Below are 14534 nucleotides of genomic sequence, written 5' to 3' on the forward strand. Positions count from 1 at the left end.
CTTTGTTATCAAAGAACCAGGGATTACGTTAAGTAACCCAACGTTATTTGATGATGACGACCACTGCTCTGCAGCATAATTTTTACAAGTATAACCAAAATGACAGATTAGACAATGAACTAGGAGTCTAAATATATCTACATCTAATTATATGTGAACTAAACATCCTAAATGTTTATTATTTGTTGAACTTATGCATGAAAAATTCTATAAAAATAAAAATTATATTTTTTATTGGTAGAAAAAACTGACAAATAATGTAAAAATTTCAGCAAAGAAGAGCCACCGGTAGATCCTTCATCCAAGATGGATGAAAGTTCATGGCAGTACAGGAGGTGAATTCCTTCTTTATTGTCCACGGAGCTCCTCAAAGATCTCATGTTCTCTGACCTTATAAAGTAAGGTTCTTCATTAAGCTATGATGAAGCTGACTCAGAGGAGAGCACTCTCTATTTTTTAACCCTTCAAGGTTGATGCTGATCAGCCTCTGCAATCAGAATTTGTCAATTCCTGACATATAACAGGCAGAGGATAATGAAATTATCATCCTAACTGAAACACATCAGGAACTATTTGTTTTTCCAGAAAACTAATTTAGCTTTTAACACAGGGTTAGGGAGCTGGAGTAGGGGTGGGGTCATTACTGATGACTTACAGGGTAACAAGCTGTGCTTCAGGATTCGATAGGAAGGTGCGGGACACTAGAGATGCCAGTAGGGGGCGTGGTTTGACCAGTTAACTGAGGCAGGTGAAGCTGAAGGTGTGGATAGGAGCATGCTGACCTCAGGGAGCATTCAGACAGGTTTTTGATATGATCACATATAAAAAAAAGTTTTTAAAGGAATCAGAGGCAAAGGGATAAAAGGTGTCCCAGTTGATCTTGTACACATCAGACTGAATTTTACAGTTAAAACGATTCAAGGGCTTCGGCTGAGGGAGGTGACTCTGAAGCTCTGCACCAGGGTCGCCTCCTTTAGAAGAGGACACAAGGATACAAGAGGACTTCCTGTTCTTTTTTAATGAAATGACAGGAAGTTAATTACATCCCATAGTGCATAGCAACCACTGTTAAACTGTTTATCGGAACCAGGTATGTTCGAATTGATTTAATTTTGAAACCAGTCAAACTTGTCTTTTATTCATAAAGCCTTCAAATTTCTGAACATGACCAATACACAGGTTCCCAAATTAGTGTCCAAAACCTGCGTAATATGTAACAGAGAGTGACCGCATCTGCATATTATGTGCCAATGTCTTCTGTTTTTTATGTGGCGTATACAAAAGGCAGGTCCTCATCTTTGGCCTTTAGAGGTCTCCACAGCAGAACATCTGCCTCCATCACCCAGTTCCTAACATCCTCCTCTATCACACCAGTCCTTTCCGTGACCTCTTTCAGGGCTTTTACATTCTCCTCATAAATGATCCTGATTGTTTTTTTGTTTTGTTTTTTTTAATTAAAATAATCAAACTTTTAAAACAAACAAACAGAAGGAAATAAACTCAATGAAGGCTCAGGACTGCAGAGCTCCTCAAACATTATTCGATGAACAGAAAGCAGAGACAGAAAAATGTCTTCTTTGGTTCATTTTTATTTCTTTAGGGCAACAATAACAACAGCAGATTTCCCACCATGGATGAAATGCACTGTAACTAATGGCTGTGACTTTACTGTCATAAACCCAATTGCATGAATCATATGAAGACCAAATTGACACATCTGTGAAAACGTCTCAGAAAAGGTCAAAGTTAATTCTGATTATCTACCGGATATAAAAATAACATTAAAACTTTGTTATTCAACAACAAAGGTCATAAATTTTGACTTGGAATTGTAAATATATTGTTGCTGTAAGTATTTTTGCTTACAGCAAACCTTCAAATGTGTTTTCAGACAAGTGTTCAGCGACACCTCAGACTTTTGAATACATCTAAAACTGAAAACCCACAACGTTTTGCGTGAAAACAAACATCATCTGTTCCAGTTTTTAAGGAGGCTGCGAGTGTCATGTGTTTCAGTACGTCTCACAGGTACTTGAGACTTGAATGTAAAATTCTGGAAAAATGACCAACAGCAACATGAGCAGTTTACTTTCACAGGAAATTCAAATTTTACCTTTCAGAGTTAGTGCTGCTGACTTCCTCTGATTCAGCCTCATCTTTTATGACCTGGCTGTGAATAAAACATTTAAAAAAAGGCCCTAAAGGTTAAGGCGCGGCACATAATGGCCACGATTTGACTCCTGGTAGCAGGAAACTCTTTGGGGGTCTGCCTCTCTGTGACAATTTGGTATTAGTTTACTCATTTCATGTTTGACGTGCATGAACCTATACATGAAACCACCATGTATGATTAAGGGCAGTGGCAGCATCCTTTGTCACTCATTTGTACAACACATTAACACATTTCAGAAAAAGCTGTAACTCCAGAGTGCAGTGTTTACTGCATTGTTTAAAGCCCACAGTTTTTTTTATTAAAACGGCTAAAGAACTGATCGGGTGTCAAAACTGAGATCGCTTTGTGAAAGCATAATTTTGAATAATCATACTCGTCAGTTATTTGGGAACCAAGGAGACTGGCTGCTTCAGCTTTAAAGCACAAAATCTTTTGAAGTTCTTTTGGTGTCATGAAGCTCCAGATGTTAAAGTGTGTGATGGATGCGACTGTTCTCAGGTGAGTTATGGAGCCATGCAGCTGGAATGTGAGGGAAAAATGTAAACCCCACAGAGAAAGGCCCAAGTTAGGTGGTGGATTTGAATTCTGGGCCTTGTTGGTGTGAGGCAACACTGCTAACCATGACGGTAAATGGTAAATGGCCTGCATTTGTATAGCGCTTTTCTAGTCCATAGGACCCCAAAGCGCTTTACACTACATTCAGTCATTCCCCCATTCACACACACATTCACACACTGGCGATGGCAAGCTACATTGTAGCCACAGCTGCCCTGGGGCGCACTGACAGAGGTGAGGCTGCCGGACACTGGCGCCACCGGGCCCTCTGACCACCACCAGTAGGCAAACATGGGGTTAGTATCTTGCCCAAGGATATTTGGCATGCAGCCAGGATGCAGCCTGGGATCGAACCACCAACCTTCTGATTAGTGGCTGACCTGCTCTGCCACCTGAGCTACAGCCACCTGGTGCTGCCTGTTCTTTTCATAAATGTTGGAGCAGTGCAGTTTTACGCCTAGAATGGTGCACTGGTTTTCTTCTGCTGCTATTATTGCTGTGCAGCATATCTATCTCCTAACATTCTTTACTAATAATAATTAGTATATACAAATTTGTCTCACACCAACAAGGCCCAGAATATGACGAGATGGCGAGTAAATGCACCAAAATTTCCTTCTGGTGGGCATTCTGAATGAAAATAAAGTGGCTATTCTATTCTATTTTATTCTACAGGGTGGGCCATTTATATGGATACACCGTAATAAAATGGGAATGGTTGGTGATATTAAAGTCCTGTTTGTGGCACATTAGTATATGTGAGGGGGCAAACTCCTCAAGATGGGTGGTGAGCATGGTGACCATTTAGAAGTCGGCCATCTTGGATACAATTTTTGTTTTTTCAATAGGAAGAGGGCCATGTGACACATCAAACTTATTGGTAATGTCACAAGAAAAACAATGGTGTGCTTGGTTTCAACGTAACTTTATTCTTTCATGAGTTATTTACAAGTTTCTCTTTGTTCACAGCCATTGACATGTCGAAGAGGTTAACACATGAGGAGCGGATCAAAATTGTGTTAATATCTGGTGAACGCAGTAACCGGGTCATTGCAGCAGATTTCAATGCAAGACACCCTACGAGACCACCCATCTCCCATGCTACAGTTATACAGTTAGCAAACTGCTTGCTCGTGAAACTGGTTCAGTGTTGGATTTGCCAAAATGTGGACGCAAGAAAACTGTCACTAATGAAGAAACATCAGTGGCTGTCCTAGCTTCATTCAGCAAGAGCCCACAGCGTAGCACTCGCCGCATGTCACTGGAGAGTGGCATTAGTCGAACATCCCTTCGGCAGATATTAGCTACTCACAAATGGCACCCTTACAAACTCCAGCTACTGCAGTATGTCAATGAGGATGACCCAGATCGGTGCACAGAATTTGCAGAATGGGCAAAAGAAAAATTGGAACAGGACCCTCAGTTCACGCAAAAGATTTTGTTCAGTGATGAGGCAAACTTTTATGTGAATGGTGAAGTTAACAAACAAAACCACCGCTATTGGTCTGACACTAACCCACATTGGATGGATTCCTCCAAGACTGTTGGAACAACAAAAGTGATGGTTTGGTGTGGTATATGGGGTACAACGCTAGTGGGTCCATTCTTCACTAATGGAAACCTCAAGGCCACTGGATATTTGAAATTGCTACATGATGATGTGTTTCCCTCTTTATGCACTGAAGCTGGCACGTTCCCTGAGTTTTTCCAGCAAGATGGTGCACCACCACATTATGGGTGCCAGGTCCGAGCATTCCTAGATGAACAGTTTCCTGGAAAGTGGATTGGTCATCGTGGGCCAGTTGAAGGGCCCCCAAGGTCTCCCGATCTGACCCCCTTAGACTTTTATCTTTGGGGTCATCTGAAGGCAATTGTCTATGGTGTGAAGATACGAGATGTGCAGCACCTGAAACTGATACTGGATGCCTGTGCTGGCATTTCTCCTGCGGTGTTGCTATCAGTGTGTGAAGAGTGGGAGAAGAGGGTTGCATTGACAGTCCAACACAATGGGCAGCACACTGAACACACATCACAAACTTGTAAATAACTCATGAAAGAATAAAGTTACGTTGAAACCAAGCACACCATTGTTTTTCTTGTGACATTACCAATAAGTTTGATGTGTCACATGGCCCTCTTCCTATTGAAAAAACAAAAGTTGTATCCAAGATGGCCGACTTCTAAATGGCCACCATGGTCACCACCCATCTTGAGGAGTTTGCCCCCTCACATATACTAATGTGCCACAAACAGGACTTTAATATCACCAACCATTCCCATTTTATTACGGTGTATCCATATAAATGGCCCAACCTGTACTTGTACTGTTTTCAGGCTTTAACTGATGGGCTGTTGATTTTTTTTTCAGTGATCAGACTTCTTTGGAGAATGGTAAAAATTAAAAATGCAATCAAAGACCCAAAGGTACCAGTTCATGGCTTTGTAATTTACTTCAAGTATAAAAAATAACTCCTCTTATCATATAAAAAAAAATCACAAAGAGTTCATTTATAAACCTGTCATCAAGGTGAAACCTATTCAAACTCACGTATCTGAAGGCAGAAGACCTTGTTGGTCCATAAATCTGAGAGCTCTAAGGACTCAGCAGGTAAAGTTTAGCCACTGTTCCGAACTTGTTTCGATCAAACAATCAAGTTTTTGTTCTTGTCTCTGGGACGAAGCTAAACGTGTCAGATCCACTTGATTCACTCTGCATCCTGGAGAATGAAGTGATTTCTATCCCGAGTCAAAAGCATCTTTGGAACAGCTCATTCCTTCTGCTGTCCATGACTCCACAGGCTGGAGGCTAGCTGGTCACGGGGACCTGGACCTGCTATGATGGCAGTTCCTCCTCTGCAGCAGCAGTCGGGACATTGATGTTTGGGTCGTCGTCAACCTGGTAACACTTTCCCAGGTTCTTAATAATGTTAAAGTTGGACCGGGCCGTTTCTGCCAGGCTGTTTTCCAAAATCCAACCATCTGATTCCGACTCTGGATCACCCAGCCGGAGAACGTTCTCCATGGCCGTCTGCAGATAACGGACACCTGTCAGAACCAGCAGCTGGTGAAAAAAGGAAATACAGTATGTTTAATCAAGTTTAGACTTCAGTCACAGTGGAGACCACAGTGTGACCAGAAGTATTGTGACTGTGTGCCCCCATCTTGTGATCTCCCTGCCTTTAACATGGTTGCTTTTAAGACACTGAAACTGCTCAGTGTTAAATCTGCAATAAGAGCGTTAGTCTGCTATGGGGATCTTGATTGGATGGGGTCAAGCTGACACTTTTGGTCCCACCTTTTGTAATAATCCAGTGATTAAGGGTGGTAAAACGGTGTGCACATCAGACTGGTATTACTGTACGAAGCTAGGGTCAGACCACATGCTCTCACCCACAGAATGAGCCGAATGTAAATGTGACAAAATTATCATTTATAAACATATAAACACACAAGAGCAGTCAGTTCATTTTATTAACCATGAGCAGTGTTAATCTGTGGCTCAAAAATAAGGGTATAAGAAACACACTCAGTGCAAGCTCGGGATTTACTTCTGTTTTTCTCCAAAAACAACGAGATGAGGCTGAAGGAGGATCAATATGCTCATGATATCAGGGAGAACTCTGCTGATATAAGCTGCTGGGACTGTGCAAGGTCCTGAGATCTAAGTCTCAGGTGAAGCTCAGGATTTATCCAAAAGAGCTGCACGATCACTAAATGAAAGTTGTGTAGAACAGCTGACCTGTGAGGTGAACATTATTTACTGTCAGATCCTAAGGCATCCCTGAGTTCATCAAGGTACTCTTGTTGCTCACATCATTTTTTCTGCAGTGATGGAAACTGAATTGGAGTTCTGTACCCAGGCTCTTGTCTCACATCCGCAGTTAGAAAAGTGCCATGAGGGTGTCTCTGAAAAAACGCTACAGGAATCGTTTGGTGGCTTTCCAGCTGATGCTCGAGCTCCTGTGAAAAGACACTCTCTATTGGTGCTGCTCCACTTCCTCACTTTCATTGTTGGACTCTACCAGCGCAGCTATGCATGAGCCAGAGTACAAAATGATCCATCTTCATCTGATACAAGGCCGTCATCTTCCGAAACCAGCTGATTTACATTCTGTTACTTTAATAGGCTCTCACATTCTTTGGATTAGATTAGTTTATATTTGATTTGCATGTTTACCTCAATATTTGAAAATTTAGCCACATTTAGTGAACATCTGAGATTAGATCATGGCATATATCACAGAAAGTGAGTCTCCTTTAAAACCACAGAGGTCCACGATGGTGGCTTTGCAGATCTTATTGGGGTTTTAAAAAATCTCTTTTTATGGAGCTGATTTGTAAACCTCTGTGCTTTCACTTCTGTTCTGTATGAACCGACGGTTCTAGTTTCAGCAAAATCACCAGTACCTCAAAAAGCCAGATGAGCAGCACGGTGAGGCCGATCGACTGCATGATGCCGGTGTAGTGGTCTAGCAGGGCCTGTCGGCAGCCCCGCCTCCACAGATTCAGCTGCTGGCTTTGCTTGTCTTGGGTCGAGCTGGTGCTGAGATGGTGCTGGATGCAGGGCCAAGGGGAGAAGGTGCTGCAGCAGCTAAAGGGAACACCATCCATCAGGTACTTCCCCTCCACATTACTCCTCATACGACTGAAAGGGAGGAACAGGAACTGTTGCTACTGCATGCAGAGCAGTTAGTCAGTCAATCGTTTCACTAGCTGGGCCCACTTCCTCATTTTAGGTTTGGCAGCACTTTTTAGTAGATAAAGGCAAATGGCTTAATCAAGAATTGAGCTAAGGTTTGGGGAAGGCCTCGATTGAGACTGTCGGTGTCAGGGCTCTGTGTGCGGGCAGGTGGAGATGTGGATCCAAGTGCAGGACTCTCAGACGGAAATATAACTGAAAACCACAGCTTTATTGCTGGCACCAACAAAACAGAAACCAAACATGAACACACTAACTGGAACACACTAACTGGAACACACAGGCAGGATCTGAGGGTACGACACGACACTGAGCACAGCAAAACACAGGGCTAATATACACAGGGTGGTAATCAGCGAATGGGCAACAGGAGGGAGACACAGCTGGGAGAGATCAGGGTTAACGAGACGGGGGGAACCAAGCTGCACACACTAACATAAGACAAAGACTTTCACAATAAAACAGGACACATGAATTACTAAACAAGCATGCAGACTTTACACTGAGAGACAGACAGAGAATGACACATGGAACCTGAACTAAACTAAACGTGAGATATAACTGAGAACAAATCCTTAAGCACGGATAAACAGAAACAAGAAATAATCATCATCACTACGAGAATAAGAAAACAATCCATGAAGCAGAATTAAACCGAAATATAATAAACTCAAAATACTGGGTCCAACGGACCCAGAACCGTCACAGTGGGTGGCTCCCGGGCCTGGCAGATCACCATTTACTAATGAGAAGTGAAGAGGTGAAAGAATTGGAAAAAGGGGAGGGAGGGTGGGATTATTGAATTAAATTCAATACATGTTGCAGCTGTTTCTAAGTGATGTTTGTATGCTGTTTGTGGAGTCATGATCTTCCAAGGGATCTCATGATCAAATTTAAAGAAACTAAAGCTGCAGAAACAATTATCACATGTTTTTATCAGAATGATTGATAAAGTTTCTGTCATTGCTAACTTATAACTTATGTTTAATAAGTTATCTGAAGTTATTTGACTGGACCCTATTGGTTAATCCTAATTAATCTATGACACCTGACCTCTGTAGCGTACAGGCTTAACTGCATTAGACCAGTGGCCTAAATCCTTCAGGGGTCAGTCTGCTTACTGTCTGTTGGAAGAGAAACACCCACATTTCCACATAGGTGTTCTATAAACAGGCCTTCAGTTAGAAATAATAAAGTCAGGGGAAGCAGTGTGAACTGTGTGTGAACAACTCACACTGCTGGTAAATAAAAGACTAACTAAACAGACACACAATCAGTCAATGCAGCATCTAATGAAACTTTATTTTAAAGTTGCAGTCGGTCATTTTTAGAAGTTTTTAATAGAAAAAAAGTCTTCATAAATATATACTGATTAATGCGTAATTCCGTCTTCCAACAAGCTGATGCCCTCTGACTCCTCTGACTCATCGACTCTTATCAGACTCTCTTCCAGAGTAAATGGACCTAGACACCGCCGTGTTGCCCTGCCATCTTGAATGCAGTGGCTAAGAATGACATGGCCGTCCCACCTGCATGATGACAATGGAACAGACCAGCCACATAGTACCACAGTTACATTTAATTTATAGATCACAAAGAAAATAAATGTCTTTTTCCTTGTCCCTTATCTCCACCTCATCCCTCTTCCTCCTCACCACAAACCGTATCTTGCTAATTAAAGCCAGGGCTCTGACACATAAAAATGTGCACGAACACACTTATTTATTCCTAAAATTGTCATCCGACTAAACAACAACAACAACAGCCGGTTATAAACCAACATTAAAACAAATGTCCCAAAAATCAAACAGTTTGATTATATTCTCATATGGTATGAGAGTTTATTTGCTAAGTCTCCAAGCCTGAAAACATTAGATCAGCCTTGAAGAAAGTTTCCCAAACACCAGCTAACAGAGGCTAACAGCAGCATTTACCGACAGAAATGTTCAGCAGATCTTCAGCAACTCACCTCAGTATCACAAGTGAGCTCCTCTGACTCATCGACTCTTATCAGACTCTCTTCCAGAGTAAATGGACCTGGACACCAACAGCTGAGATAACAGCAGACTACACTCACTACAACTAATGGACATCCAGAGGTGTTTGTCCTACAGCAGCCACCACAGCTAGGATTATGCACTAAATAAATTGTGAGGGGTAAGAAAAAAGACCTCAGTTCAATCTGCTATCTACTGACATCTAGACTAATATTTTACATATTTTGAACTCTTAATGTACTATCTGATGTAATTTCTAAGATTTTCTACAGTGAAAGGGTTTGTGGAAAGTGTTACGTTATGTTTTGCACTAATACTGGGGGTTTTTCTGACAGACACCTTTAGGCGGGGTGTAGTTTTTAACCTGGTGCGCTTTGGTCTGATACACTCTACTGAAGGACCCTGTACCTGCTACCATATGATGCACATGGTAATTCACATGGTAATTCACAGTAATCAACAAACCCAGAAAGACTCAGCATGTCCTGCTCAACTTACTCTACCACAGCACTGCTGCTCATGTCCAGGTAGCGGCTGCTGATCCACTGGATGTGGAACCAGTCTCGGTATCCTGTGTTCCCACAGCACTGGAACTGGATCTGCAATAGGTCCACAGTTCTCTTCAGGTTGCAGCGGCCCGGAGTGTCTGTGTCTTTATAGTATCGCATGGCATTCCTCAGGCCCATAAACAGGGATTCCTCCATTTGACTGCGAATGCCGTAGCACATGAGCGCCCCTGCCAGGACGCAAGAGGTGAAGAAGAAGGTGCATATGATGTACGGCATCATCACCAGCTTCCAGCGCAGGAACTTGTTTGTGTCGGCACAGTCCAGGCAGATCTTGCCACCGAAAAAGTTGATGCAGCAGGCTGCTAGTCCTGTGGTGATCAGCATATCTGGCACATAGAGGATTCCCTGCTCCGACATCACTTCTTGCCATTTGTGAATCTCTACTCTGAGGAACAAGCCAAGGCCAAAGAGGATAGTTCCTGTCACTACAGAAATCCAATTAAGCAGCCAGAGAACCTCAGCTAGCTTCTCTCTCTCCACCTTGCTAAATGTCACCTTCCCAACTGCCATGACCGTTCTCAGGTTTCTGAGTGACTCACGGCTAAGAAGCTGCTAACATGGCCAAAAGGTGGCCACCCTCAGTGTGCATGAACACTTTTGACCACAAGGTGCTGCATAACAATCTACTGTCAGGCTGTCTGAGCTAAAAAGTTTATGTTCTACATAACAACATGACAGCATATTGTTTGTGCATATGCCTTTTTGTTTCAAAACTGAAACTTGTTTACAAATTAATATAATTTTAAGCCACCAAATTCATCATTCTCACTTCATTTGCTCACAGCTGAAGCTTCTAAAGGCCCACCGACTGAAATATTTAAGGTTGCACTTTTCATGAATATCAATCATTTATGATTGTTAAATGATTGATAAAACACAGAAAAACACAACAGGAGATAAGATGTACCACAATGTAAGGAGTGTTTTGTAAATCAATTGTGAGCGTGAATATGTAAAGACGAAGGCACAGAGCAATCAGGCTTTTTAGAAGCTGGTTGTGTGCACTCTGACTGGTTTCGAATCAGGCCTTCATTTCATCTCTTCAAAATAAGAAAAACTTCCCTTTGGACAAACAGTTCTGAGAACTAGTCTAAACTAAGGTGTTTGGATCTTGCTGTCATGAACCATCAGGCAGATGGGGTATGGTGGCTCAATTGTGAAGTCCACACAGGTGCGAGAGGTTCAGAGGTCAGAGGTCAGGCTTCAGTGAGGACTTTTCTTTAAATGAAAGCTGCAGGATGGAGCAGGAAGGAGGCTGCTGCCCGCTGAGTGTCATAAGCAGCTTACAGAGATATTTTAGGCACTCCTGACTGCAGACCACAACTTGACATGATCAGCATTAGAGCACTGCGGGGAAGAAAGAAGGTCAGTTTATCAAAACTGGCACAAATACTAAGAACCACCATCATCAGAATCCCAGCTGTGTGATTCCCAGAGGATTAAGAATCATATAGACACACCCATTAGCGTTGACTTAGATGAAATAACTCCAACTTAGGTCTAACTGATGCTTTTACACTGCACAAACAAAGACAGATGTAAACATCTACTAATCCAAATGTTCTTTCTTTTGTCTGCCGAGGTCCATGAATGCTTTCCAAAGCATAAGACTATACATTTCTACAACATGCACGAACTGAAGGCATTTTTTTTCTTTTCATTATTATAAATCAGAAGAAAGTGCAAAGATGAGACGAGCTAAGGATGCTAGCTGTCAGGCAGCACATATACACTTATCCAATCAGCCAATACTATGCCCACAATACAACACATGGCAAAATCTTTACCTTGGGTAGTGAAATCTAACACCTGCTGCTAGTCCATTGTCGTGCTGATCTCCCGCTATCCCGGAGCAAGGTGAGCTCTGACACAAAGCAAATATTGAAGCTGAGAAGAGCAATTTTGAAGTGCCTGTTAACTCACCATCCTGTACTTCTAATCCCCTTACAGATAATCAGCTGTAATAAGCTGACACAATCTCCAACCCTCGACTCACCAGCTAGGCCTTCAGCAGAAAGACACATCCACTCTTTAAATCATGCTGATCTGAACATATTGCAAGAGTATATTAGGAGGGAGGGGGAGAGCAGATGATGGAGTAGAGATGAGGAGGATGGGGTCAGTTAAGCTCCTGTGGAAAAGATAGGAGAAGGGAGTGTATACGGTAGTGACATATTTCTTAATAAGTAAGTGGTTTAACCCTATTTGCTAATATTATTTAATTCAACATGTTTTACACATAATCACCTGTTATTTGTGAGGGATGGACACGTTTGGGGATAGTTGGGATGACGTGTTGCTTCAGGTTATATTCATTCAGAAAGTTTAAAGCTTTTCAGTTTCTTTGTACAAGTGGTTGTATTCCTCTAATATCCAATCTTTTTCTGTGAAACTCCACAACAGCATGAAATTAGGAAATTCAAGGACTCCGTGCTGTGCAACTTGTAGACTTTCCTAACAGAAATTTGTGTCATGAACATAACTGTCACTATCAGTTTTCAATCATCCTATTTTGTTTTATTTTAACTGCAACCAAACAGAAGACAGCATTGACTGTAGCAAGCACAACTATCAGCATCCTCATGTACAGACATGTGTAGACATATGCTCCAAATCATAATCCCCAGAGTTTCTCCTTTAGTCAGCGATCTCTCTGACTAAAGGAGAAATTGCGCGAAGCACCTAAATAAACACATGAACTCAGATTCACATCACTGCATCTCAGTTTATTGACGTAGCATACATGATATGAAGATAGCCTGTTACATTAACTGCAGGTAAAAGATGCTGAAGAAATACATGCACAGTGAGAAAAATATGTTTATTCAAGGCTGATTAAAAGGAAGCAAGCTGATCAAAGCCTTTACTACAGACTAACAAAACAAAGCATTTAATGATGTAAGCACACGCCATCAGTACCTTCAGTGAGAATCTGTAGAATGTAGAAAAGTCACTGGTTTATACAAGCACAATAACATGAACACAAATGATGTTTTTGGCTTAAGTCATTCTGAAAACTTGGTTAACTGTAAAAAGGAGAAAAATATTAACTCTTCCCAACCCAAAAATTACAGGTACCGTTAGGGTTCTTTGAATTAATAGATTTGAATAACCCACTAAGTAAGTAAGTAAAACTTTATTTTTATAGCACTTTTCACAGACAGATGTCACAAAGTGCTTCACGAGAGAGGTAACAAAAACACAATATAATCATAAATACATCATAAACGCCCCGCTCTAATTAAAGGTATGACACCACAATATCACTGTAAAAACTACACCTTCATTACTATGATTTTTAAGGTTCATTCATAAAAACTTTCTCCAAACAAACTATTGAAGAACTGAGATTTCTGCCACACTGTGAAATAAAAAAGGCTGGAGAGTCTAACATGAATAATTAAGAGGCTTTTAGAAATCTTTACTGTCTATGAATCCAGGTGTTAGCTATAGAAATGCACAGCAACTGACCAGTATAACCATAAATTATATCCACACTGGTGAATGCACCATCTGTTTTTCATATGTGTCTTGATCTATTATTATAGGTCATCGATCTGTCCATGTCATTCAGGCAGAGACCATGCTGTGGAGACACTCTATGTAGACCCACAGCATCTTCTCACACAGTATAACACACAAAAATAAAATAGAATAAAAATGAAATAGAATATAAAAACAGTAAAACGTGGCAAAAAAAAGTTTCACATCTGTTTTAATAGATTTTAACAGAATATCCTGAGACGTCAGAATGAAAGTAGACCAGTTACTTTCTGGCCGTTGTCCCCTTCTGGCCGCCTGTGCCTCAATTTTATTCTGCAACCTAGACATCCACATTACTCACACTCTCACATAACACATACATATAGGGCCTTGGGGGTGGGCATGTTTTACAGCATCCAGAGGATGGTCGGTGTATTCCAACCCACTTCTGGCACTGGTGCCCTACCCTCAATTTTAAATGCATATAGACACTAAGGGTTTTCGGGAGGAGCCGTGCTGCTCTCTGAGAGGAAGCAAGTACCATGCTCTCCTGTGTTTTAAATGCACTTTAGAACAGCACACAGCAACACTACATATGAGCGGGCGTAGGGAGGTTTGGGGTCTTCACTCACCCCGGTTCTGTTAGCCGTCAGGGCTGGGGGGCTGGGAGGAGGTGCTGGCCATCAGATTGGGGTCTGGGATGCGGGGCCTCCCTGCTACTGCAGATAAGGAGGTGGTCCGCTTGCCTCCATCCCAGAGAGAAGGGTTACATCTCCTGGGTTTAGGTGCGGCTTGCCCCTCTGGGGGCGGGGGTACCTGGACCTGGGATATAGAGTATGTTTGGGGAGTGCGACTGTCTGTGCAGTGTCTATTTGTGTCTGTCTACACATTGGGTGAGTGCCGAGTATTTGGTTGTGCATATGGGGGTGGGAATGCATGTTTGTGTCCGCGTGCGCCTGTTCGTCTGTGTCTATATGTCAGGTTGGGTCTTAGACTCAACCTCTCTGGGTACATCTCAGGCCCTCCAAAGTACGGAGGCCTATCTCCCCTCACCACAC

General features: G+C 42.0%; 1 protein-coding gene across 1 annotated transcript; it reads right to left on the bottom strand.

The window, feature by feature from the left end:
• Nucleotides 1–5153: 5153 nt before the first annotated feature.
• LOC146558570 (photoreceptor outer segment membrane glycoprotein 2-like) lies at nucleotides 5154–11983 on the bottom strand. Its single transcript, XM_085246631.1, has 4 exons — nucleotides 11781–11983; nucleotides 9923–11340; nucleotides 7136–7373; nucleotides 5154–5789 (listed from the first exon to the last, which is right to left on the bottom strand). Exons 2-4 carry the CDS (start codon nucleotides 10501–10503, stop codon nucleotides 5562–5564), a joined length of 1047 nt encoding a protein of 348 aa, XP_085102757.1. The 5' UTR covers nucleotides 10504–11340; nucleotides 11781–11983; the 3' UTR covers nucleotides 5154–5561.
• Between the last annotated feature and the right edge of the window lie 2551 nt (nucleotides 11984–14534).

Source organism: Mchenga conophoros, linkage group LG15, assembly GCF_057382185.1.
Source record: "Mchenga conophoros isolate Kocher_MC1m ecotype Shallow Benthic linkage group LG15, M_conophoros_male_GT1.1, whole genome shotgun sequence".
NCBI classification, from domain to species: Eukaryota; Metazoa; Chordata; class Actinopteri; order Cichliformes; family Cichlidae; genus Mchenga; species Mchenga conophoros.